General features: G+C 46.4%; 1 protein-coding gene across 1 annotated transcript in view; it reads left to right on the top strand.

The window, feature by feature from the left end:
- The window catches only part of ankrd29 (ankyrin repeat domain 29), an 86,161-nt gene extending 63,739 nt beyond the window's left edge, over positions 1-22,422 (top strand). Inside the window, exons 8-10 of the mRNA XM_067977699.1 lie at positions 11,065-11,160; positions 12,705-12,803; positions 21,744-22,422. Of these exons, the coding sequence (XP_067833800.1) occupies positions 11,065-11,160; positions 12,705-12,803; positions 21,744-21,827 (279 nt within the window). The 3' untranslated portion in view covers positions 21,828-22,422. The remainder of the gene's footprint in view (positions 1-11,064; positions 11,161-12,704; positions 12,804-21,743) is intronic.
- Positions 22,423-25,888: the final 3,466 nt, after the last annotated feature.

The following is a 25,888-nucleotide window of genomic DNA, read 5'->3' as shown; positions in this document are numbered from 1 at the left end:
TCTTTTCGTGTTAACACAGAAATTTAGCATGCAGGTACACCAAGCAATTAGGAAGGCAAATGGTATGTTGGCCTTTATTGCAAGGGGGTTGGAGTAAAAGAGTATGGAAGTCTTGCTACAATTGTACAGGGTTTTGGTGAGATCACACCTGGAGTACTGCATACAGTTTTGGTCTCCTTACCCAAGGAAAGATATACTTGCCTTAGAGGCGGTGCAATGAAGGTTCACCAGATTGATTCAGGGATGAGAGGGTTGTCTTATGAGGAGAGATTGAGAAGAATAGGTCTATATTCTCTGGAATTTAGAAGAATGAGAGGTGATCTCATTGAAATATATAAAAGAGGGTTTGACAGGGTAGATGCTGAGAGGCTGTTTCCCCTGGCTGGAGAGTTTAGTACTAGGGGGCATAAATCTCAGGATAAGGGGTGGGCGATTTAGGACTGAGATGAGGAGGAATTTTTTCACTCAGAGGGTGGTGAATATTTGGAATTCTCTACCCCAGAGGGCTGTGGATGCTCAGTCGTTGAGTATATTCAAGGCTGAGATCGATAGATTTTTGGACTCCAGGTGAATCAAGGGATATAGGGATCGGGAGGGAGGTTGGAGTTGAGGTTGACGATCATCCATGATCTGATTGAATGGCGGAGCAGGCTCGAGGGGCCATATGGCCTACTCCTCTTGTTTCTTATGTTCTTATGTCTATGTATATCTTGTCAGTTAGCCAGCTCTTGGATTGGATCGTGGCACCAGGATCTTTCTGAGTGGTCACATGCTGCAACTGCATGTCCTTGCAAAGGAAAGCTTAACATTTGGTTCAAAATGTAAATAAGTTAGTGTTGCCAACCCTCTACGAGATTGTCCTGGAGTCGCCAGGAATTAAAGATTAATCTCCTGGACACCACTGTGAGCAACATCCTGGCAAAAAAATCACTGGAGGCATTAAAAATAATTGTGTGCTTTTTTTTCATTTTCTTTGAACCTTCATAAAACACTGGTTAGGCCTCAGCTGGCGCATTGTGTTCAATTCTGGGCACCGCACTTTAGGAAGGACAACAAGGCCTTTGAGAGGGTGCAGAAGAGATTTATTAGCATGGTACCAGCGATGAGGGACTTCAGTTATGTGGAGAGATTGGAGAAGCTGGGGTTGTTCTCCATGGAACAGAGATTTAATAGAGGTGTTCAAAATCATGAACAGGTTTCACAGAGTAAGTAAGGAGAAACTGTTTCCAGTGGCAGTAGGGTTGGTAATCAGAGGACACAGATTTAAGGTAATCGGCAAAAGAGCCAGAGGTGACACGAGGAAACATTTTTTTACACAGCGAGTTGTTATGATTTGGAATGTACTGCCTGAAAGGGCGGTGAAAGCAGATTCAATAGTAACTTTCAAAAGGGAATTAGATTAACACTTCAAGGGAAAAAATTTACAGGGCTATGGGGAAAGAACAGGGGAATGGGACTAATTGGATAGCTCTTTCAAAGAGCCGGCACAGGCATGATAGACTGAATGGCCTCCTCCTGTGCTGTACTTACTATGGTACTACGTTTGTTAGTTATAAAAATATTCGAGATGGAAGAAAAAAGGCAGTTTGACTGGGTGAGGTGGTTGGAAGTGAGAGGTCATGTGATGATTATGCCCCAAACATATCAGAAGTTTATCTGTACTACAATACATTATTAAAGTGGCAAGGCACCAGGTTCCGATGCTATACTCGCTGAGATATGAGATATGTCCTCCTGTTGGAGGACATAAAATAGCTCAGTCTCTGACTGAGCTTTTGCAGCTAATGTGGCGAAAAGAAATCCTCACTAATTGCGTATCCATGCTGCCACTACCCATTTTATTCCACGGGCTTCAACTTTGCTGATAAGCCTATTATGTGGCACTTTATCAAATGCCTTTTAAAAGTCCATATACACCACATCAACCGCATTGCCCTCATCTACCCTCTCTGTTACTTCTTCAAAAAACTCAATCAAGTTAGTTAAACACGATTTGCTTTTAACAAATCGGTGCTGGCTTTCCTTAATTAATCCATACTTGACCAAGTGATTGTTAGTTTTGTCCCGGATTATTGTTTCTAAAAGCTTCCCCACCACTGTGGTTAAACTGACTGGCCTACAGTTGCTAGGTTCATACTTAAACCTTTTTTTGAACAAGGGTGTAATCTTGCAATTCTCCAGTCCTCTGACACCACTCCTGTATCTAAGGATGATAGTTAGATTATGGCCAGTACCTCCACAATTTCCCCCCTTACTTCCCTCAGCAACCTAGGATGCATCCCACCCGGACGTGGTGACTTATCTACTTTAAGTACATCCAGACTTTCCAATACCTCCTCTTTATCAATTTTTAGCTCATTCAGTATCTCAACTACCTCCTCTTTTAGTCATAGAGTCATAGAGTTATACAGCACGGATAGAGGCCCTTCGGCCCATTGTGTCCGCGCCGGCCATCAAGCACAGTCTAATCATCCCATATTCCAGCATTTGGTCCGTAGCCTTGTATGCTATGGCATTTCAAGTGCTCATCCAAATGCTTCTTGAATGTTGAGGGTTCCTGCCTCCACAACCCTCTCAGGCAGTGAGTTCCAGACTCCAACCACCCTCTGGGTGAAAAAGTTCTTTCTCAAATCCCCTCTAAACCTCCCGCCTTTTACCTTGAATCTATGCCCCCTTGTTATAGAACCCTCAACGAAGGGAAAAAGCTCCTTAGTATCCATCCTATCTGTGCCCCTCATAATTTTGTACACCTCAATCATGTCCCCCCTCAGCCTCCTCTGCTCCAAGGAAAACAAACCCAATCTTCCCAGTCTCTCTTCATAGCTGAAGCGCTCCAGCCCTGGTAACATCCTGGTGAATCTCCTCTGCACTCTCTCCAAAGCGATCACATCCTTCCTGTAGTGCGGCGACCAGAACTGCACACAGTACTCCAGCTGTGGCCTAACCAGTGTTTTATACAGCTCCATCATAACCTCCTTGCTCTTATATTCTATGCCTCGGCTAATAAAGGCAAGTATCCCATATGCCTTCTTTACCACCTTATCTACCTGTTCCGCCGCCTTCAGGGATCTGTGAACTTGCACACCAAGATCCCTCTGACCCTCTGTCTTGCCTAGGGTCTTCCCATTCATTGTGTATTCCCTTGCCTTGTTAGTCCCTCCAAAGTGCATCACCTCGCACTTTTCCGGGTTAAATTCCATTTGCCACTGTTCCGCCCATCTGACCAACCCATCTATATCGTCCTGCAGACTGAGGCTATCCTCCTCGCTATTTACCACCCTACCAATTTTTGTATCATCAGCGAACTTACTGATCATACCTTTTACATTCATATCCAAGTCGTTAATGTAGACCACAAACAGCAAGGGCCCCAGCACAGATCCCTGTGGTACCCCACTGGCCACAGGCTTCCAGTCACAAAAACAACCTTCGACCATCACCCTCTGCCTTCTGCCACTAAGCCAGTTTTGTATTCAAAGTGCCAAGGCACCCTGGACTCCATGGGCTCCTACCTTCTTGACCAGTCTCCTGTGCGGGACTTTATCGAAGGCCTTACTGAAATCCATGTATACCACATCCACTGCGTTACCCTCATCCACACGCCTAGTCACCCCCTCAAAAAATTCAATCAAACTAGTCAGACATGATCTTCCCTTGACAAAGCCATGTTGACTATCCCTGATTAATCCTTGCTTCTCCAAGTGGAGACTAATTTTGTCCTTCAGAATTTTTTCCAATAATTTTCCTACCACTGATGTTAGGCTCACTGGCCTGGAGTTCCCCGGTTTTTCCCGACTCCCCTTCTTGAATAATGGTACTACATTAGCGGTTCTCCAGTCCTCTGGCACATCCCCTGTGGCCAGAGAGGTTCTGAATATATGTGTCAGAGCCCCCGCAATCTCCTCCTTTGCCTCACACAGTCGCCTGGGATACATTTCGTCCGGGCCTGGGGATTTATCCATTCTTCGGCCTGCTAAAACCGCCAATACCTCCTCCCGTTCGATGTTAATATGTTCGAGTATATCACAGTCCCCCTGTCGTATTTCTATGTCTACGTCGTCCTTCTCCATAGTGAAAACAGATGCAAAAAATTCATTTAGAACCCCTCCTACATCTTCCGGCTCCACACACAGATTGCCATTTTTGTCCCTAATGGGCCCTATTTTTTCCCTAGTTATCCTCTTACCCTTAATATACTTATAAAACATCTTAGGATTTTCCTTTATTTTGCTCGCCAGTGTTTTTTCATGGCCCCTCCTTGATCTCCTAATTTCCTTTTTAAGTATCCCCCTGCACTTTTTGTACTCCTCTCGGGCTTCCTCCATCCTTAGCCTTTTGTATCTGCCAAAAGCCCTCCTTTTTTTCCTAATCCATTCTCGTATATCCCCTGACATCCAAGGTTCCCTGGAGTTCTTGGAACCACCCTTGACCTTTACGGGAACATGTTGCCATTGTATGGTCTCAATCTCCCTTCTGAAAGACTCCCATTGCTCCGATGCGGATTTTCCTACAAGCAGCTGATCCCAGTCCATTTTGGCCAGATCCTGCCTTATCCTATTAAAATCGGCCTTCCCCCAATTTAGAACCTTTATTTCCGGCCCCTCCCTGTCCTTTTCCATGACCACCTTAAATCTCACTGAATTATGGTCACTGTCACCAAAGTGCTCACCTACTAGCACTTCTTCCACTTGGCCGGCCACATTCCCTAGAATTAGGTCCAGTACCGCCCCCTCTCTTGTAGGACTTTCTACATGCTGGCTCAAAAAGCTGTCCTGGATGCACGTTAAGAATTTTGTACCCTCTAAGCCTTTTACACTCTGAGTATCCCAGTTAATATTGGGGAAGTTGAAATCCCCCACTATTATTACCCTATTATTTGCCCAATTTTCTGAGATTTGCCTACATATCTGTTCCTCTATCTCCCCCTGACTGTTTGGGGGTCTATAGTACACTCCCATCAAAGTGCTTGCCCCCTTTTTGTTTTTAAGCTCCACCCATATGGCCTCATTTGATGAACCTGCTAATATATCATTCCTCCTTATGGCAGTAATTGATTCTTTAATTAATATTGCGACCCCCCCTCCTCTTATACCTCCCCCTCTGTCTCGCCTGAAGATTCTGTACCCCGGAATATTGAGCTGCCAGTCTTGCCCCTCCCTCAACCATGTCTCTGTGACAGCAACAATATCATACTCCCATGTGTTTATCAACACCTTCAGTTCATCCACCTTATTTGCAAGACTCCTTGCATTAAAATAGATGCCATCCAGCCTTGCTCTTACATATTTGCCCTGTCTTCCAAGCTGACTTGTTTTTTTCTCAATATTTGGCTGCACATCACCCCCTATTGTAGCTCCACTCTGTATCCCATCCCCCTGCCAAGTTAGTTTAAACCCCACCCAACAGTGCTAGCAAATCTCCCCGCAAGGATATTTGTCCCGCTCTGGTTCAGGTGCAACCCGTCCGACTTGTACAAGTCCCACCTTCCCCAGAAGCAGGCCCAGTGATCCAGGAAACTGAAACCCTCCCTCCTGCACCAACTCTTTAGCCACGCATTCATCTGTTCTATCCTCCTATTTCTATACTCACTAGCCCGTGTCACTGGGAGTAATCCAGAGATTACAACCTTTGAGGTCCTGCTCTTTAATCTGCTACCTAGCTCCCTAAATTCTTGATGCAGGACCTCATCTCCCTTCCTACCTATGTCGTTGGTCCCAATGTGGACCACGACCTCTGCCTGCTCACCCTCCCCCTTGAGAATGCCCTGAAGCTGTGACTTTGGCAGCATCTTCTTCCTTGGTAAAGACAGATGCAAAGTACTCATTTAGAACCTCAGCCATCCCCTCTGCCTCCATGCGTAGATCTCTTTTTTGATTCCTAATTGGTCCCACCCCTCCTCTTACTACCCGTTTACTATTTATATGCCTATAGAAGACTTTTGAATTCCCTTTTATGTAAGCTGCCAATCTATTCTGATACTCTCTCTTTGCCCCTCTTATTTCCTTTTTCACTTCTGTTCTGAACTTTCTTTATTCAGCCTGGTTCTCATTTTTATTATCAACCTGACATCTGTCATACACCCCCTTTTTCTGCTTCATCTTACTATCTGTTTCGTCATCCAGGGAACGCTGGCTTTGGTTGCCCTCCCTTTCCCCCTCATGGGAATGTACCCAGACTGCACCCGAACCATTTCCTCTTTAAAGGCCGCCCATTGTTTGATTAGTTTTGCCTGCCAGTCTTTGATTCCAATTTACCTGGGCCAGATCCGTTCTCAACCTGCTGAGATTGGCCCTCCTCCAATTAAGTATTTTTACTCTAGATTGCTCCTTGTCCTTTTCCATAGTACCTTATGATACTATGATCGCTGTTCCCTAAATGTTCTCCCACTGACACTTGCTGCACTTGACCCACCTCATTCCCCAGAACCAGATCCAACAATGCCTCCTTCTTCGTTGGGCTGAAAACAGACTGATCAAGAAAGTTCTCCTGAACACACTTCAGAAATTCTTCCCCCTCCCTGCCCTTTACACTATTACTATCCCAGTCTATATTACAATAATTGAAATCCCCCATTATCACTACTGTATAGTTCTTGCACCTCTCTGTAATTTCCCTGCAAATTTGTTCATCTATATCCTTCCCACTAGTTGGTGGCCTTAGAATACACCCAGCAGTGTAATGGCACCTCTATTTTTTCTTAACTCTAACCAAATAGATTCTGTCCTTGACCCCTCCAGGACTCCTCTCTCCAGCACTGCAATATTCTCCTTAATCAATACTGTCACCCCCCCACTCCTTTTTTTCCTTCCCTATCTTTCGTGAACACCTTGTATCCAGGAATATTCAGTATCCAATCCTGCCCTTTTTTGAGCCAGGTCTCTGTTATCGCCACAACATCATATTCCCATGTGGCTATTTGCACCTGCAGCTCACTAATCTTGTTTACCATGCTTCATGTGTTTACACACATGCATTGTAGACCTATCTTAGACCTTCTTGTATTCACTCTTAGTATGATCTCAGCTAATACCTTACTATTTCTTATTCTAGTGCTATCTGTCTCTACCAATCCTTTGTGCACCTTGTTTCTCCTTTCCAACGCTACATCCTGGTGCCCATCCCCCTGCCAAATTAGTATAAACTCCCCCATCACAGCACCAGTGAACCTCCCCACGAGGACATTGGTCCCGGCTCTGTTGAGGTGCAACCCGTCCGGCCTGTACAGGTCCCACCTCCTCCAGAACCGGTCCCAATGCACCAGGAATCTAAAGCCCTCCCTCCTGCACCATCTCTCCATCCGCACATTCATCTGCTCTATCCTCCTATTTCTATACTCACTAGCGCGTGGCACCGGGAGTAATTCAGAGATTACTACCTTTGAGGTCCTGCTTATTAATCTCTTTCCTAGCTCCCTAAAATCTGCCTGCAGAACCTCATCCCTCTTTCTGCCGATGTCGTTGGTACCAATATGGACCACGACCTCTGGCTGTTCACCTTCCCCTCTCAGAATGTTCTGCAGCCGCTCAGTGACATCCTGGACCCTGGCACCTGGGAGGCAACATACCATCCTGGACTCACGTCTGCAGCCATAGAAACGCCTGTCTGATCCCCTACCTATTGAATCCCCTATCACTATTGCTTTCCTGACTGTGAGCATTTTGCTGAGAAATTCTTGCCAGAGAGCCAGTGTGGATTCAGTAAAGGCAGAGGCACTATTGATATGATCTTAACTGCCAGACAACTTCAGGAAAAGTGTTGAGAACAAAACTTGGACTGTCACTATGTCTTTGCTGATCTCATAAAGTTCTTCGATACAGTCAGCAGAGAGGGCCTCTGCAAACTACTGCCCAAAGTTGGCTGTCCCGAAAAGTTTATCCAGATGATCCACCAGTTCCACAATGGCCAGAGTCTTGTAAGATGGTGAAGTTTCCAACTCCTTCCCTGTCTCCACAGGAGTCCAACAGGGTTGTGCTCTATCTCACCTGGTTAGTACCTTGATTCTATACTTAGTTATGCCTTCAGAAACTTGGATAAAGGAGTGAATATTCACTTCAGGATGGATGACAAATTGTACAATTTCTGCCGTCTGCAGTCCAAAACTAAAACATTTGAAGAACTTGTTCGTGAGCACTTGTTGCTGATGATTGTACCCTTGCAACCCTTACAGAGGCCCTCCAAGTCATTATGGACCATTCCTCGGATGCTTGTAAGAAATTTGGCCTCACTATCAGTCAGAAGATAGAAGTTATATACCATCCTACACCGGGAAAACCTTACGTGCCACCCAGTATCACCATCGAAGGCATACGCTGTCTGCAGTAGATCGGTTCACCTACCTAGGAAGCACCATGTCACGTGATGCGCTCCTAGATGATGAATTGAACCAAAGATTGTTTAAAGCCAGTAGTGCTTTTGGAAGGCCCCGTATGAGGCTATGGGATAAAAGGGGCAGTAAACTGACAACAAAACTTAAGGTCTACAGGGCAATAGTTATATTCACTTCAATAGTTATATATAGAAAATTGCCCAGGTATGTCCTGTCCACAAAAAGCAGAACAAATCCAATCAGGCCAATTGCCACCCCATCAGTCTACTCTCAATCATCAACAAAGTGATGGAAGGTGACAGTGCTATCAAGCGGCATTTACTCACCAATAACCTGCTCACCGATGCTCAGTTTGGGTTCCGCCCGGACCACTCGGCTCCAGACCTCATTACAGCCTTGATCCAAACATGGACAAAGGAGCTGAATTCCAGAGGTGAGGTGACAGTGACTGCCCTTGACACCAAGGCAGCATTTGACCAAGTGTGGCACCAAGGAACCCTAGTAAAATTGAAGTCAATCGGAATCAGGGGGAAAACTCTCCAGTGGCTGGAGTCATACCTGGCACAAAGGAAGATGGTAGTGGTTGTTGGAGGCCAATCATCTCAGCCCCAGGACATTGCTACAGGAGTTCCTCAGGGCAGTGTCCTTGGCCCAACCATCTTCAGCTGCTTCATCAATGACCTTCCCTCCATCATAAGGTCAGAAATGGGGATGTTCACTGATGATTGCACAGTGCTCAGTTCCAATTGCAATCCCTCAGTTAATGAAGCAGTCCGAGCCCGCATGCAGCAAACCTGGACAACATCCAGGCTTGGGCTGATAAGGGGCAAGTAACATTCGCGCCAGACAAGTGCCAGGCAATGACCATCTCCAACAAGAGAGAGTCTAACCACCTCCCCTTGACATTCAACGGCATTACCATTGCCGAATCCCCCACCATCAACATCCTGGGGGTCACCATTGACCAGAAACTTAACTGGACCAGCCACAAAAATACTGTGGCTACAAAAGCAGGTCAGAGGCTGGGTATTCTGTGGCGAGTGACTCACCTCCTGATTCCCCAAAGCCTTCCACCATCTACAAGGCACAAGTTAGGAGTGTGATGGAATACTCTCCACTTACCTGGATGAGTGCAGCTCCAACAACACTCAAGAAGCTCGACACCATCCAGGACCCAATTGTTTGGCACTCCATCCACCACCCTAAATATTCACTCCCTCTACCACCGGCGTACCGTGGCTGCAGTGTGTACCATCCACAGGATGCACTGCAGCAACTCGCCAAGGCTTCTTCGACAGCACCTCCCAAACCCTCGACCTGTACCACCTAGGACAAGGGCAGCAGGCACATGGAAACAGCATCATCTGCATGTTTCCCTCCAAGTCACACACCATCCCGACTTGGAAATATATCGCCGTTCCTTTATTGTCGCTGGGTCAAAATCCTGGAATTCCCTACCTAACAGCACTGTGGGAGAACCTTCACCACACGGACTGCAGCGGTTCAAGAAGGCGGCTCACCACCACCTTCTCAAGGGCAATTAGGGATGGGCAATGAATGCTGGCCTTGCCAGTGATGCCCACATCCCATGAACGAATAAAAAAAAATAACATTCTTACGGTATGTGCACAATAGCTGGACCTAATTACATTCACCACATTAGAAAACCGATTGGGTTTTCTATCCATCCACGTTGCCTCAGAAAGATCATGAACATTCGATGGTGGCACAAGAATCCAACAATGAGGTCCTCAGAACAAATATGCCAGGCATAGAGGTATTGATAGTAAAAACACAGCTAAGTTCACTTAGTCCGTATGCCTGATATTAGACTAACCAAGGTGGTATTCTACGGTGAGCTGAAGCTTGGTAAACACTCTCGCGGTGGTCAGTTGAAAAGGTATATATCTATATATAAGGATTGCTTAAAGATCAATGTAAAAAAAATGTGGCATTTCAAATGACACACGGGTGCATGATGCTTGTGACATGAAAAAGTTGGAAAAGAAGTTTCATGATGGTACGACAAAGTTTGAAGCAAATCGTATCCAGCCCGCCGAAGAAAAGAGAGCCCAAAGGAAATCAAGGAAAGACCGTTTTTGTCTGAAAGGGTGGTGGAAGCAGATTCGATAGTAATTTTCAAAGGGGAATTGGATATGTACTTAAAAAGAAAAATCTGCAGGGCTATGGGGAAAGAGCAGGGGAGTGGGACTAATTGGATAGCTCTTTCAGAGACCTGGCACAGGCACGATGGGCCGACTGGCGTCCTTCTGTGCTGTATCATTCTATGATTCTATCAACCCTAAGGCCAATCTGACATCCAATGTCCTGAGTGTGGGGGAGAACATTCCTCGCCAAAAAACAGAACCCATAACTTGTATTAATTCGAGAATCATAGACTGTCATCATCGACAATGATGGACCAACCACCATCGTCATATTATTACAGGATTGCATCTATACTGAAGTTAACTGTTTATTATATTTGGATATGCAGTAATCAATGAAAATGCACTGTCAAATTTACGAGACTATACAAACATATTTATCATTTGAATATTTTGAAGAATTTTTTTTAAATATATTTTTTTAACTTGCCTATATTTTAAAGAATTAGAAAAACTTGGACTGTGTGTTTAATAGCAATGCATGAAAATAAATATTTCTGATTATAAAAAGTTTTCATAAGATAACAAGCCAGAATTCCCATGTTAACTCAATTATTCTTCTTTCTAAAGGATGGGTCAACACCTTTATTCAAAGCTGCATACAAAGGCTTTGCTGAAGTTGTTCGGGAGTTACTGACATTTTCTCCTTCACTGGGAATTCTCAAGGTAACAACTCAATTATTATTATATAAATGTTCATGGAAGAAACAATCCCATCTAGCACATTAGAAGGTAAAAGTTTAGGAATTAGAAATAAGCCATTTCGCTTATTCAATTTGCTGTTATCTAGGTTCCTTCATCCAATCTAACCATTTTCACCTTTTCCTTTCCCAAATCTATCTCTTTTACTTCCCATTGAATCGTGAAATCTTCCAATTCTTTTAGGAGCGCTCTATCAGTTACTATTAACTGCACTGTATGGAAGTCTCTTTTCAGAACTGATTCACCGATTTTTCATTCGTTCTCGGGATGTGGGCATCGCTGGCAAGGCCGGCATTTATTGGCCTTCCCTAATTGCCCTGAGAAGATAGTGGTGGGCTTTCCTCCTGAACCGCTGCAATGTAGAGGTTTTGATACAACTGAGTGGCTTGCTGGGCCACTTCAAAGGGCTGTTGAGAGTCAGCCAGTGGGACTGAAATCACATATTGGCCAGACCGGGTTGGGTCCTAAAGGACATTTGTGAACCAGTTGGGTTTTTATGACAATCCAACAGCTTCATGGCCACTTTTACTGATTCCAGCTTTTTATTTCCAGATTTTTAAAAATTCAATTCAAATTCTCAAACTGCCATGGTGGGATTTGAACTCACATTTTCTGGATTGTTAGTTCAGGCCTGCTGGATTATAAGTCCAGTAATACAAGCACTACACTACACCGTTCTCAACTGTGTCATTTCTGGTCCGGACCTTCCCCCATGTGGGGTGGCAAAGCTGCTTGTTTGGTCTGTATGGGTGCAATCAAGGTGGTAGATCCAATGTTTGTGCTGCCAGGGGCAACCATTTGCTTTTTCTGCTTGCAGCTTTATGCTGTTGGAAGCATCCAGGAAATCTAGTTTCCAAGGAAGGTTTTTTTTTATATCTTTTCCTCTGGTGCTTGGTTCCTTAATTCTCCACCTAACAACTCTTGCCATCAAAAGCAGCCCTGTAACGTAAAAGGACAATTAGAGAATTAATCCCAGAAATACCTCTGGCTGCTTTTGGCCTTAAAGGGGCCATTTTAAAACTGTTAATGGTGGGAAAATAGTGGGCAGCATGTGACTGACTTTCTCATTTGAACTGGCAGTGGGATGAGGCTCTCTGCTGGCAACATTGACTTGTAAAATTACTTTTATAGATTAGTTTCCTATAACCTCATTTAAAGTATTCAATATTGTTTAAAATAAGCATATGTACTGAATGATTTGCTCTTTTTCAACTTTTTATTTTACTTTTATCCCATTTAAAAGTTTTTTCTAAGTTATTCCCCCCCCCACTCTTTGAACTCCTTCCCGTATGCCATGCCCCATTTCCCCAGTCAAGAAGACAAGCACTTAACCAGTTACTGCTTTGTAGCATTAGTGGTGATTTTAACCTTACCCACCTGGCAGAAACTGGTGGGCAGTTAAAATGTACATAGCTATAGAGAATTAGATAATATATGTTTTAATTGGTGCAGTGCAGGTCCATTGAACACTGGAGAGACTATTAATCACTTTTTGTTTGCACTAACAGAATGGAACAACAGCTCTCCATGCTGCGGTTTTAGGAGGCAGTGTGAGAACAGTGGCCCTTCTCATTGATTTTGGAGCAGATCCAAGTCTAAGGAACACGGTAATAGGCACTTACCTTTGCCTTCTATTTCATGATGTTTGTAAGGCCTCGAACTTCAGCCACGCAGCGCCCGTTTTTCGGGTGCTCACTGGCCTACTAAGGCCCCAATATGGCGGACAGGAAACGTGCGCACATTTCCGGCTGGAATGCATCACCCGCCATATTGGTGAAGGTGGCATCAGGAGCACACATCGGGAACATTTAGAAGAGGGAATCATTTATTTAAATGAGAGGCCTGCGCTTCTTATAGGACCCGTTTTTCCATTATCAATCGCCCCAGCGCTTCATTTGCCACCTGCTGAACTCGCCCTGCAACTCGTGGCACTAACCGGTAGGAAGGACCCCTCACCCACCAGCATTATTTAAAGGGATCATGTAGCACTTGCAGGTTAGTTGCTGATTTCTCATTTCAGGCTGCTGGTTAACATCTGGGTGTTTTTTGGTGTGTTTTATCACACTGGAAAGTTCACTTTGTGTAAACAAAGATTTTGCTGGTATTACACCTTTGTTGGCTGCATCATAGATAGTTGGACTGCAATCATGGGTGATCTTTAGGGCTGCCTTCAGGGCTGAAGGACGATGGGGAGCAGCAAGGAAGACACCAAAGAGCAGGAGCAGCTGTCACAAGAGGGAGGAGGAGGAGGAGGAGGAGGGCAGTGCGCAGGAGGCCATACCCGTAGCCGGTATTCAGAGAGCTCTCCTACATTAAATTTACTTAGCAGCAATGTCTCAGGCACCTTCGCTTCACCAAGTAGTCTGTCACCGAGCTATATCACCTACTGTTGCCACAACCCGAGCTTCGCACCAGGGCATGGACAGCACACCCTGTGGTTGTGAAGGTCACCATAGCCCTTACCTTTTAAGCTCTGGGCTCCTTTCAGGCTGCAACAGGTGGCATCAGCGACATCTCCCAATTCGCAGTCCACCACTGTATAAGGGAGGTCACCGAGGCTCTCTGCGCCAGGAGGAACAGCTGCACTTCCTTCTCAAAATGAAGCAGGACGAGAGGGCATTAGGCTTCGCCCGCATCGTAGGCTTCCCCAGGGTGCAAGGAGCCATAGTCTGCAGGCACATTGCCTTGCATGCTACCCTATCATCAGCATAGCATCTTTATCAGTCGAAAGGGATTCCACTCCCTCAATGTACAGCTGATTTCCGACCATAGGCGGAGCATCATGCAGGTCTGGGCCTGCTATCCTGGCAGCAGTCATGACTCTTTCATCCTGCGCAAATCCTCTGTGCTGCCTTTATTCCAATCAGGCCGTCACGTTACAGGCTGGCTATTGGGCAGCAAGGGCTATCCCCTCCAGACATGTCAGGAACCTACGCACAGCTGCAGAGCAGGCCTACAACGAGAGCCATGCTGCCACGAGAAACATCATTGGCCAAACAATCGGTGTGCTCAAATAATGCTTCCGCTGCCTGAACCGTTCCGGAGAAGTTTTGCAGTATTCCCCTGAGCGTTTTCCGTCACCTGGGCAGCAACAAGTGCAGGAGGAGGAGGAGGAGCAGGAAGAGGAGGGGGTGCAGGAAGAGGAGGAGAGGCATCGACCACCGGTGCCACTACGTACCAGAGCTCTCAGTCACGTGTTCACCAAGGAGCGCTTCACCTAAATCAGCCCTCCCATCCCCAATTCACCAACAGTCCCACAATCCTTAGAACCACCATCGAATTGCCTTCCTTCAGTCCCAACTTATGGGTCTTGGCCTCACTTCACTACAAAGATAAACCCCAACAGCAAATCCAGAACAAAATTTAATTGCATCTCTACGTGATAGTTTACAGAAATAATTAAGAATCAACCTTGTACCAGCCCCTTAATGTCTGTCTTTTATGTTCCTTTCCCTATGCTGGTGCTGCTACGAAGTATTTCCTCAGTGTCTATTAGCTTGGGATGTGGAAGGCTGCTGAGCTTCCATTGAGACCCTTCAGATGGCCGTGGAGGATGACCATGAGCAGCTCTGAGTCTTGGGGGCCCGGCTGCAGGCTGCAGCATCTCGGCCTGGGCTGGAACAGTGCAGGAAGTGCCGCCAACTGCTCAAGCTTGAGCTCAGAGTTTCTGAGCTTGAGGGGAGGCTGGCGTCACTACAGTGCATACGGGAAGCTGAGAGTTTTGTGGATAACAAGTTTCAGGAGGTGGTCGCCCTGCAACTACAGAGAGTTCAGGCGGAGAGGGTGTGGGTGACCACAAGACAGACTAGGAGGAACAGGCAGGCAGTGTTGAATACCGATGAGGGTGTTGACACCTCGGGGGAGTACAGTCAGGAGCAAACCTGCAACACCATGGGAGACTCGGCTGCACGGGGTTGGGGGGGGGCGGGGGTAAAAGAAATGCAGTTGTTATGGGGGTTCGATAATCAGGGGAATAGAGAGGTGTTTCTGTAACCGCCAACGTGAGTCCCGCAGGTGCGTTGCCTCTCTGGTGCCAGGGTAAAGGACATTGCTGAGAGGGTGCAGAACATTTTGAGGGGGGAAGGGGAACAGCCAGAAGTCGTGGTCCATGTGGGAACCAATGACAAAGGAAGGAAAAGGGTCGAGGTCCTGCAGTCAGAGTTTCAGGAGCTAGGGAGGAAGTTAAAAAGCGGGACCTCAAAGGTAATAATCTCTGGATAGTGCCACGCACTAGAAAGTATAGGAATAGTAGGATAAGACAGGTTAATGTGTGGCTGGAGCAACGGTGCAGGAGGGAAGGCTTCAGATTCCTGGGGCATTGGGACCAGTTCTGGGGCAGGGGGGATCTGTTCAAGATGGACGGGTTGCACCTCAACACAGCAATGTCCTCACGGGGAGGTTAACTAGTGCTGTGGCAGATGATTTAAACTAATTTGGCAGGGTGATGGGCACCAGGAGGAAACGTTAGCGAGGAGCACAGAGGACTGGGAGGACAAGTAGCACTAGAGTAAAGAATAGTTCAGAAATAGGAGGGATCAGGCAGGGAACGAATGCGAGGCAGTCTAAACTGAGATTGGAGTGCATGTGTGTAAATCACATAGTGTGGTAAATAAGGTTGGTGAGCTGCAAACTCAAGTCGCCACATGGGACTACGATATAGTGGCAATAACAGAGACCTGGCTCAAAGAAGGGGAGAATTGGGTACTTAATATTCCTGGCTGCAAGGTATTCAGGAAAGAAAGGGACGGAAAGAAAAGGGGGCATTATTGATCAAAGAAACTATTATAGCACTGAAAAGGGATGATGTGGTTGGGGGTCAAAGACTGGATCCATTTGGTTAGAATTAAGGAACAATAGAGGAGCTATTACACGACTGGGTATATATTATAGGCCACCAAATAGTGGGAAGGAGAGAGAGGAGCAAATTTGCAGGCCAATTACAGAAAGATGCAAGAACTATAGAGTAGTGATAATGGGGGACTTCAATTATCCCAATATAGACTGGGACAGAAGCAGTATAAAGTGCAAAGAGGGAGCGGAATTCCTGAAATGTGCTCAAGAGAACTTTCTGGAAAAGTGTGTTTCCAGCCCAACCTGGAAGGAAACAGTGCTGGATCTCGTTCTGGGGAATGAAGTGGGGCAGCTGGAGCACGTTTCAGTGGGGGAGCATTTGGGGAACGGTGAACATAATTTTTTTTTATATTCGTTCATGGGATGTGGGCGTCGCTGGCGAGGCCAGCATTTATTGCCCATCCCGAATTGCCCTTGAGAAGGTGGTGGTGAGCTGCCTTCTTGAACCACTGCAGTCCGTGTGGTGAAGGTTCTCCCACAGTGCTGTTAGGAAGGGAGTTCCAGGATTTTGACCCAGCAACAATGAAGGAACGGTGATATATTTCCAAGTCGGGATGGTATGTGACTTGGAGGGGAACGTGCAGGTGGTGGTGTTCCGATGTGCCTGCTACTCTTGTCCTTTTAGGTGGTAAAGGTCGTGGGTTTGGGAGGTGCTGTTGAAGAAGCCTTGGCGAGTTGCTGCAGTGCATCCTGTGGATGGTACACACTGCAGCCACGGTGCGCCGGTGAAGGGAGTGAATATTTAGGGTGGTGGATGGGGTACCAATCAAGCGGGCTGCTTTGTTCTGGATGGTGTCGAGCTCCTTGAGTGTTGTTGGAGCTGCACTCATCCAGGCAAGTGGAGAATATTCCATCACACTCCTGACTTGTGCCTTGTAGATGGTGGAAAGGCTTTGGGGAGTCAGGAGGTGAGTCACTCGCCGCAGAATACCCAGCCTCTGACCTGCTCTTGTTGCCACAGTATTTTTTATGGCTGGTCCAGTTAAGTTTCTGGTCAATGATGACCCCCAGGATGTTGATGGTGGGGCTTTCGGCGATGGTAATGCCATTGAATGTCAAGGGGAAGTGGTTAGACTCTCTCTTGTTGGAGATGGTCATTGCCTGGCACTTGTCTGGCGCGAATGTTACTTGCCCCTTATCAGCCCATGCCTGGATGTTGTCCAGATCTTGCTGCACGTGGGCACGGACTTCTTCATTATTTGAGGGGTTGCAAATGGAACTGAACACAGTGCAATCATCAGCGAACATCCCCATTTCTGACCTTATGATGGAGGGAAGGTCATTGATGAAGCAGCTGAAGATGGTTGGGCCTAGGACACTGCCTTGAGGAACTCCTGCAGCAATGTCCTGGGGCTGAGATGATTGGCCTCCAACAACCACTTCCATCTTCCTTTGTGCTAGGTATGACTCCAGCCACTGGAGAGTTTTCCCCGATTCCCATTGATTTCAATTTTACTAGGGCTCCTTGATGCCACACTCGGTCAAATGCTGCCTTGATGTCAGGGCAGTCATTCTCACCTCACCTCTGGAATTCAGCTCTTTTGTCCATGTTTGGACCAAGGCTGTAATGAGGTCTGGAGTCGAGTGGTCCTGGCGGAACCCAAACTGAGCACGGTGAGCAGGTTATTGGTGAGTAAGTGCCGCTTGATAGCACTGTCGCGACACCTTCCATCACTTTGCTGATGATTGAGAGTAGACTGATGGGGCGGTAATTGGCCGGATTGGATTTGTCCTGCTTTTTGTGGACAGGACATACCTGGGCAATTTTCCACATTGTCGGGTAGATGTCAGTGTTGTAGCTGTACTGGAACAGCTTGACTAGAGGCGCAGCTAGTTCTGGAGCACAAGTCTTCAGCACTACAACTGGGATGTTGTCGGGGTCCATAGCCTTTGCAGTATCCAGTGCACTCAGCCGTTTCTTGATATCACCTGGAGTGAATCGAATTGGCTGAAGACTGGCTTCTGTGATGGTGGGTATATCGGGAGGAGGCTGAGATGGATCATCCACTCGTCACTTCTGGCTGAAGATGGTTGCAAATGCTTCAGCCTTGTCTTTTGCACTCATGTGCTGGACTCCGCCATCATTGAGGATGGGGATGTTTACAGAGCCTCCTCCTCCCATTAGTTGTTTAATTGTCCACCACCATTCATGACTGGATGTGGCAGGACTGCAGAGCTTTGATCTGATCCGTTGGTTGTGGAATCGCTTAGCTCTGTCATTAAGTTTAGAATAGTTATGGAAAAGGACAAGGAACAATCAAATGTGAAAATGCTTAACTGGAGGAGGGCAAATTTCAGTGAGTTAAAAAGGGATCTTGCCCAGGTGATTTGGAATCAAAAATTAGTAGTCAAAACAGTAAATGAGCAATGGGAGACCTTTAAGGAGGAGATGGTTCGGGTACAGAAAAGACACATCCCTACGAGGAGGTAAGGAAGGGCATCCAAAACTACAGCACTCTGGTGACTAAAGATATAGATTAAAATGAAACAGAAAAAGGAGGCTCATGACAAATGTAAGGTTCATAGTATAGTAGAGAACTAGGCTAAATACAGAAAGTACCAAGGAGATCTCAAAAAGGGAATAAAGATGTTAATTGTATCCATGTGATTTATATCAATTAGTGTTAATTGCCAGGTGGTGCATATCAATTGGGGACTCTCTTTTATCCATTTATAAGAGAGCTTATCGAGGGTGTGGGTTGTGTTGATTTCTGTAATAAAGGCTTCGAAGCAACTGAAGATCAGTCTCTAGTATTCTATCCTTCACCACTTGGCTACCAATTTATAACAAAAGAGAGAGTATGAGAATAGATTAGCGGCTAACATAAAAGGAACCCAAAAGACTTTTATAAACATATAAATAGTAAAAGGGTAGTCAAAGGAAGCGTGGGACCGATTAGGGACAAAAAAGGAGATCTTCTTGTGGAGGCAGAGGGCATGGCTGAGGAATGTCAGCTGTGGCTCAGTGGTTAGGACTCTCACCTCTGAGTTAGAAGGTTGTGGGTTCACGTCCCACTCCAGAGACTTGAGCATATAATGCAGGTTGAGACTCCAGTGCAGTTCTGAGGGAGTGCTGCACCATCGGAGGTGCCGTCTTTCGGATGAGACGTTAAACCGAGGCCCCATCTGCCCTCTTAGGTGGACATAACAGATCCCATGGCACTATTCGAAGAACAGCAGGGGAGTTCTCCCCGGTGTCCTGGCCAATATTTATCCATCAACCATCATCACTAAAAAAACAGATTATCTGGTCATTATTACATTGCTGTTTGTGGGACCTTGCTGTGTGCAAATTGGCTGCTGCGTTTCCTACATTACAACAATGTCTGCACTTCAAAAAGTACTTCATTGATTGTAAAATGCTTTGGGATGTCCTGAGGTTGTGAAATGCGCTATATAATTGCAAGTCTTTCTTTTACTAAATGAATACTTTGCATCTGTCTTCACTAGAGAAGAGGATGATGTCTTTGTAGCAGTAAAGGAGGAGGTAGTAGTGATATTGGATAGGATAAAAATAGATAAAGAGGAGGTACTTAAAAGATTGGCAGTACTCAAGGTAGAAAAGTCCAGATGAGATGCATCGTAGGTTACTGAGGGAAGTAAGGGTGGAAATTCCGGAGGCTCTGGCCACAATCTTCTAATCCTTATTAGGTATGGGGACGGTGCCGGAGGATTGGAGGATTGCAAATATTACACTCCTGTTCAAAAAAGGGGAGAGGGATAAACCTGGCAATTACAGGGACAAAACGAATTGGCACTTGGAAAAGTATGGGTTAATAAATGAAAATCAGCACAGATTTGTTAAAGGAAAATCATGCTTGACTAACTTGATTGAGTTCTTTGATGAAGCAATGTAGAGGGTTGATGAGGGTAGTGTGGTTGGTGTATATATGGACTTTCAAAAGGCATTTGATAAAGTACCACATAATAGCCTTGTTAGCAAAATTAAAGCCCATGGGATTAAAGGGACAGTGGCAGTGTGGATTCATAATTGGCTCGGGGACAGAAAGCAGAGAGTAGTGGTGAACGGTTGTATTTCAGACTGGAGGGAAGTATACAGTGGTGTTCCCCAGGGGTCAGTGTTAGGACCACTGCTCTTTTTGATATATATTAATTACCTGGACTTGGGTAATTTCAAAGTTTGCAGATGACACGAAAGTTGAAAATGTAGTAAACAATGTGGAGGATAGTAATAGGCTTCCACATTATCAGCAGCTGAAATGAAAGAGAGCGACAGGGGTTAGCTTGTGGTGTGAAGGGAGAGCAGAGAGAGAGAAGTGGGTGGTGAAAGCATCTGCAACTTGTCATGAGGTGTGTGTGGGCTGAGGGAGAAGTCAGAAGGGATAAAGAGGATAAGGTGTGAAGAGACCCTGCGTGACATCTCCTCCTGTTGCCATTCGCTATCACCTCGACTCTGCCCCTGCCCATGATGGCAAGCACTCGTTCTTTGAGGGGGCAGAGCATGTGCAGGCGGGCTCTTCCTCCTCCGGTGCCAGCCTGCTGGAGTTGTGTGCAACCTTCTCCTGCAAGAAAGATGGGAGTGTGTTAGTGAAAGTCTTGTGAAGTGTTTAAAGAATGTGGCTATCATGGTGGAATAGCTGATAGTCAGCAGGTGAGATGTGAGTTGTGGATATGTGAAGATTGTAATAGTGGTGAGTGTGTGAGTATGAGGAGAAGGAGGTGCAGTGAAGTATTCTTACCTTAACAACTCTAGTTAGATCACTGAATTTCTTCCGGTATTGCAGCCATGTGCTGGGTGCAATGCTCCTGGCATTCACATGCTCTGTAATTTCTTCCCAATCATGGCAGATTAGATGCCTACCCCTAGGAGGAAGAGGATGTCCCTCCTCCTGTCCACTGCCCGCTCCAGGGCCTCCAAAGCAGTATTAGAGAAACATGGTGCCATCTCACTAGTTGCTTCAGCCATATCTTTACTCAGAGGTGTTTCCCTGGTGTCTGCTCCTCCACTGTAAGAGGTGGTAGCTGCCTTTAAGTTGCGTCATAGATGCTAGGCCCAGGTATCATCATCTTTAAAGTTACAAATTCCAATCTTTTAAATTTAATTATTCATTATTATTTTACTTGAAAATATTACTTATTGACCAAGATTAATTTAGTTCCTTGTTAATGCATTGAAATGTCAATATATTTTATTTGCTGGTTTCTTTTAAATAGATAGAAATAGTTCAGCAGAATGCTTCATGTTGTGAAATGAGCACTTGGTCAATTCTGCTTTGAAAAGGGAATTGGATAAATGCTTGAAGGGGAAACATTTGTGGGGTTATGGGGAAAGAACAGGAGGAGTAGGACTAATTGGATAGCTCTCTCAAAGAGCCGGCACAGTAACGATGGGCTGAATAGCCTCCTTCTGTGCTATATGATTCTACATGCCATGTGGTAGACTACTGCTTTAAGTGTTACATGTTCTGAGAACCTGCTTACCAGGTGGATGAAGGAAAAGGGGCTGAAGGAATTTGGGATCAGAGTGGGTAAATGTGACCAGAACTATTTGCTTGCATGGAGGGTAAACCCTGACACGGACAGGTCGGGCCAAATGGCCTGTTTCCCTGTTGCAACTTCTATTTATTACCAGTGCTGGCATCTGCGTATAATCTTCCACAGCAGCTGACCCCATACTGGGAGGATCAGCCAAGCTGAAATAGAACGGAAGTCTCAATTTGCACTTTGTATTTCAGGCAAAAGAATTGCCAGCAGATCTTACAAGGAATGATCGTCTGATCAGACATCTTCAATCAAAACAAAGAAGTGGAGAAAGCTGAAGATGTGGAACCACACTCGGCACAATGCCCACTTCTGACAAACACATCAAAGTACAGTGAGAACTGTAAAGGCATCTGCTTCTGACTGAAGACACAATTCAGTTGAGTGGTCGTAAAGATGTAACATAAAAATTATTGAGCCATATAGAGGGTTTGTTGTGCATCCCCTTTTTATTTTATTTTAATTAAAAGTAATAATTATAGAGACAGAGTACAAAAGAAAGGAAGTTATGGTAAACCTTTACAATTGTGTGTAATTTTAACTTGTTACTGGAACCTAATTGATTTTAGCTTTTGATTCATTAAGAGATGATGGGTAGGATTGGTGGCTAAATTTTAAACATGAGAATAAAGAATGTATTTACACTTTTGCTATAAATGGCAAACAAGAAAAATCGTCCCTCAATGTCTCATGATGGTTAATTTTCTGCCATGAACCTAATCTTTTATCAACAGCAAATTTATTAGTTAAAATGAGTGTTAAAATATTATTTTGGCATTTCACTGGAAAATATGCTATGCAACTTTTGAAGCACCATCCCTCACAAATACATGGAGTTAGATCAATGTACTGAACCAAATAATAATCTTTAAGCTGCACTATTGTTTGATTAAACTATAACTAAACTAAAATGATACCAGTATTTATTTGACTTTTTTGATGGGAAAATCCTCTAGAATTGGGGGAAAATAGTTTCTTTAATTTTTTATCCTTAATTCACAAATCTTCGAAGGTGGCAGGACAAGTTGATAAAGCTGTTAAGAAAGAATACTGGATCCTTGGCTTTATAAATAGAGGCATAGAGTACAAAAGAAAGGAAGTTATGGTAAACCTTTATAAATCACGGGTTAGACCTCAGCTGAAGTATTGGGGCCAATTTTCGGATGGCGGAGCGGGTGTGTTGGGGGCGGGGGGGGGCTTGTAAAATGGCGGAAACCCGGAGTGCGCGCGTTCGGGTGTGCGCGAACCTCCCGAATGTGGGACTCCCACCGGCAATTAAAGCCAGCGGTATGATCATTTACATAGTTAGGCAGATAGTTGAGGTACTTGGGAGACCTCATTGAGTGGAGATTTTGACAGGGGTGCAATTTTGAAGAATCCTCAGAGTGTTTCCCGTGCTGTGGGAAACACTCCCTGTTGGAGCAGACGTGTTTCAGCCAGCAGCCAGTGGGAGATGCAAAGGATTATTTGACAGATGGGGGGAAAAACTCATTTATTGCAGCAGGGCACTCTGTCACTTCAGACAAAGTTTTGGCTGCAAGACCTTTGTGTTTCCACTCAAAATTCTTAATTTATACCCAAAACTCTGCTGTGCAAACACATTTACCTATTTTGCGGACCCCTCAAACTCACACCGTCAGGATGGGGGGGGGGCGCCATGGCTGCATTCATCACTTCATCCGAGGACGAGCAACATCACCAGCCTGGCCAGGCACGCCATCCAAATCTGCCACGTGGAGCTCCACAACAGTGTTGCACCACAGGCAACTGCATAACAGCACGGAGGGCAACAACAGAGAGAGCGACGTCGCAGGAGGCACTACCCTCGCAACAGGGTCTACAGACCGAGGCTCAGCTTCCTGGACCTCTCTGAGGAGCAATGATACGGAGGCTCAGAGTCAGTCACCAGGTAGTCGCGGACACCTGCAGCCTCCTTCATGCCGAGCTGCTCCCGGCTGACCTGAGCAGCATCTCCTTACCTGTCGATGTCAAAGTCACCACTGCCCTCAACTTCTTCGCCTCCAGATCGTTCCAGGGAGCCACCGGAGACATCGCCGGGGTCTCTCAGACATCTGCACACACGTGCATAAGGCAGGTCACCGACGGCTTGTTTCGCAGGGCCTCGCACTATGTCAACTTCCCCATGGATGACCTCAGCCAGACGGACAGGGCAGTGGGATTCCACACCGTGGCTGGCTTCCCACTGGTGCAGGGTGTAATCGATTGCACCCATATAGCAGTACGACCACCTCCACATGAGCCAGGACTGTTCATCAACAGGAAGGGCTATCACTCCATCAACACTCAGCTCATCTGTGACCAATGCAAGAGATTCCTTCACCTGTGCGCCAGATACCCTGACAGCTGCCACGATTCCTTCATCCTCCGGGAGTCCAACATCCCGCCTCACTTCCACGCACCTAACACCCGCAAGGGCTTGCTCCTTGGGGTCAATGGATACTCCTGACACCTCTGAGGAACCCCATCACCAAGCAACAGCGTCAATATAACGACAGCCACATCGCTACTAGGTCTACAATTGAGCATGCTATAGGGCTGCTCAAGATCCGCTTCAGGTGCCTTGATTGTTCTGGGGGAGCTCTTCAATACGCACCAGACAAAGTGGGACACATTATAGTCGTCTGTTGTGCCCTGCACAACGTGGCACAACAGAGAGGGGTGCCGCTGGAGAAGGCCCCATCCACATCTGCCGCTCACATTGAGGAGGAGGATGAGGACAAGGAAGAGGCGGAGGAGGAGGAGGCAGAGGAGGAGGAGCAACCCATGGGCAGAACAGCGGTTCACCTGGCTGGTCGTGAGGCCAGTGAGTCACTGATATGTGAACGGTTTTCCTAACATCAGACGGTGTGAAAAGTCCAGTCCTCACCACCTGGACAGAGCAGCGGCTACACCAGCAACACCCCCCCCACCCCGCCCCCTGCACAAAACAGTCCCGAAACTACACACACACCCACTGTTGAGTGACCCAATGGGTGACATCAAGTGTGGGCATTCATGGTGAACCTCATGAAAGTGCCTTATTAAACAAGCCAGTCAAGAATGGCAAAGATGTCGCAGTAATGGTGACAATAATAATATTTAATGTGCGATTGACAAAAAGCAAAAATGAATAAAAAAACATGACAAACTGTCAAAAACCCACGTGCATCCCTTTTGTGCTCACAAAACCTTCGCCTTTCGCTTATGACTACTTCTACATGGTGCATCCCCTGTGGCTGCAGCAGAGGTAGTGGCAGGTTGCTCTTGTTCAAGCCCTGACCGATTAGATGCTTTGGGCCTACGCCCTCTGGGATTTGGTGCCCGTGAGGGCCCCTCCAAAGACTGCTCCACCTGCACCTGTGCAGGGGCAGATTCGGCCACCTGGAGAGGAGGCAGCAGTGCGGGTACTGGTTGAGAAAGGGGCAACGGGTGAGACTTGGGAGTGCTTTGAATGGCGTCCCCACTTCCATGTCCCCTTTCGCCATCTTTCCTCCCCTGGGCCAGGCCCACACCACTCCTACCACTCTGCTGGACGACAGTGTGGAGGACGTGTGAAGCCTTGTAAGGCCAGTGCCAGAGTACCTTCCTGCCTGTTTAAGGCGGCAGAATGTTGTTCACCCTAAGTCCGAAGGGCCGTTGTCAGGGCCTCAATGGACTCATTGGTGAGCCGTGCTTGAAGCTCCATGGAGGCTAGCCTTCACTCCATCGCAGACATTCCCGCACTTACCTGCGACACTATGTCAGAGATGCCCTCACGTCCCTGTGACAGTATCTCAGAGATGCCCTCCCTTACCTGTGCCACCATTCCACTCATGCAAGAGTTGGACTCCTCCATCCTCTGCGCAATTGTGGAGAGTGCGCGTGGCACCTGTTCCAGCACCTTGCAAATGTGCTGCTGCCCCTCGATCATTCTCCTTTTCATGGATGGCCCCCAGGTTTCAGCATCTGTGTCCAGCTGAGCAGAACCTGGAGAAGACTGCTCCCACCGACGCGGACTCTCCACAGCTGCCCTTGCCACTAGTGTCTGCTCGTGCTCATGTGTGTGGTGACTCACCATGTGCAACCCCAACTAACTGAGGACGGGAACCACCGAGGTGTGTGTATCTGCGCTGGTGGATGTCTCACTCAGATGTGACGGTGCCCCCTTAGAGGTCGGCAGGTCCTCTGAGGAATCTCCCTCCGCCGTCACGACGGTCGCTATAGGCCCTGTAAGAGAACAGAAGGCAATATTAAGCATGATGTCAGATGTTGAGGTGCTGAAGATGGCAAGGCATGTTAACATCTATTGTGTGTGCTGAATGTTAAAGTTCTGTCACCAGACGTTTGTCGGGTGCCAGTC

This window comes from Heptranchias perlo, chromosome 3, assembly GCF_035084215.1.
Source record: "Heptranchias perlo isolate sHepPer1 chromosome 3, sHepPer1.hap1, whole genome shotgun sequence".
Taxonomy (NCBI): domain Eukaryota; kingdom Metazoa; phylum Chordata; class Chondrichthyes; order Hexanchiformes; family Hexanchidae; genus Heptranchias; species Heptranchias perlo.
The sequence above is the reverse complement of the archived record's forward strand: the minus strand, read 5'-3'. Positions and strand labels throughout refer to the sequence as shown.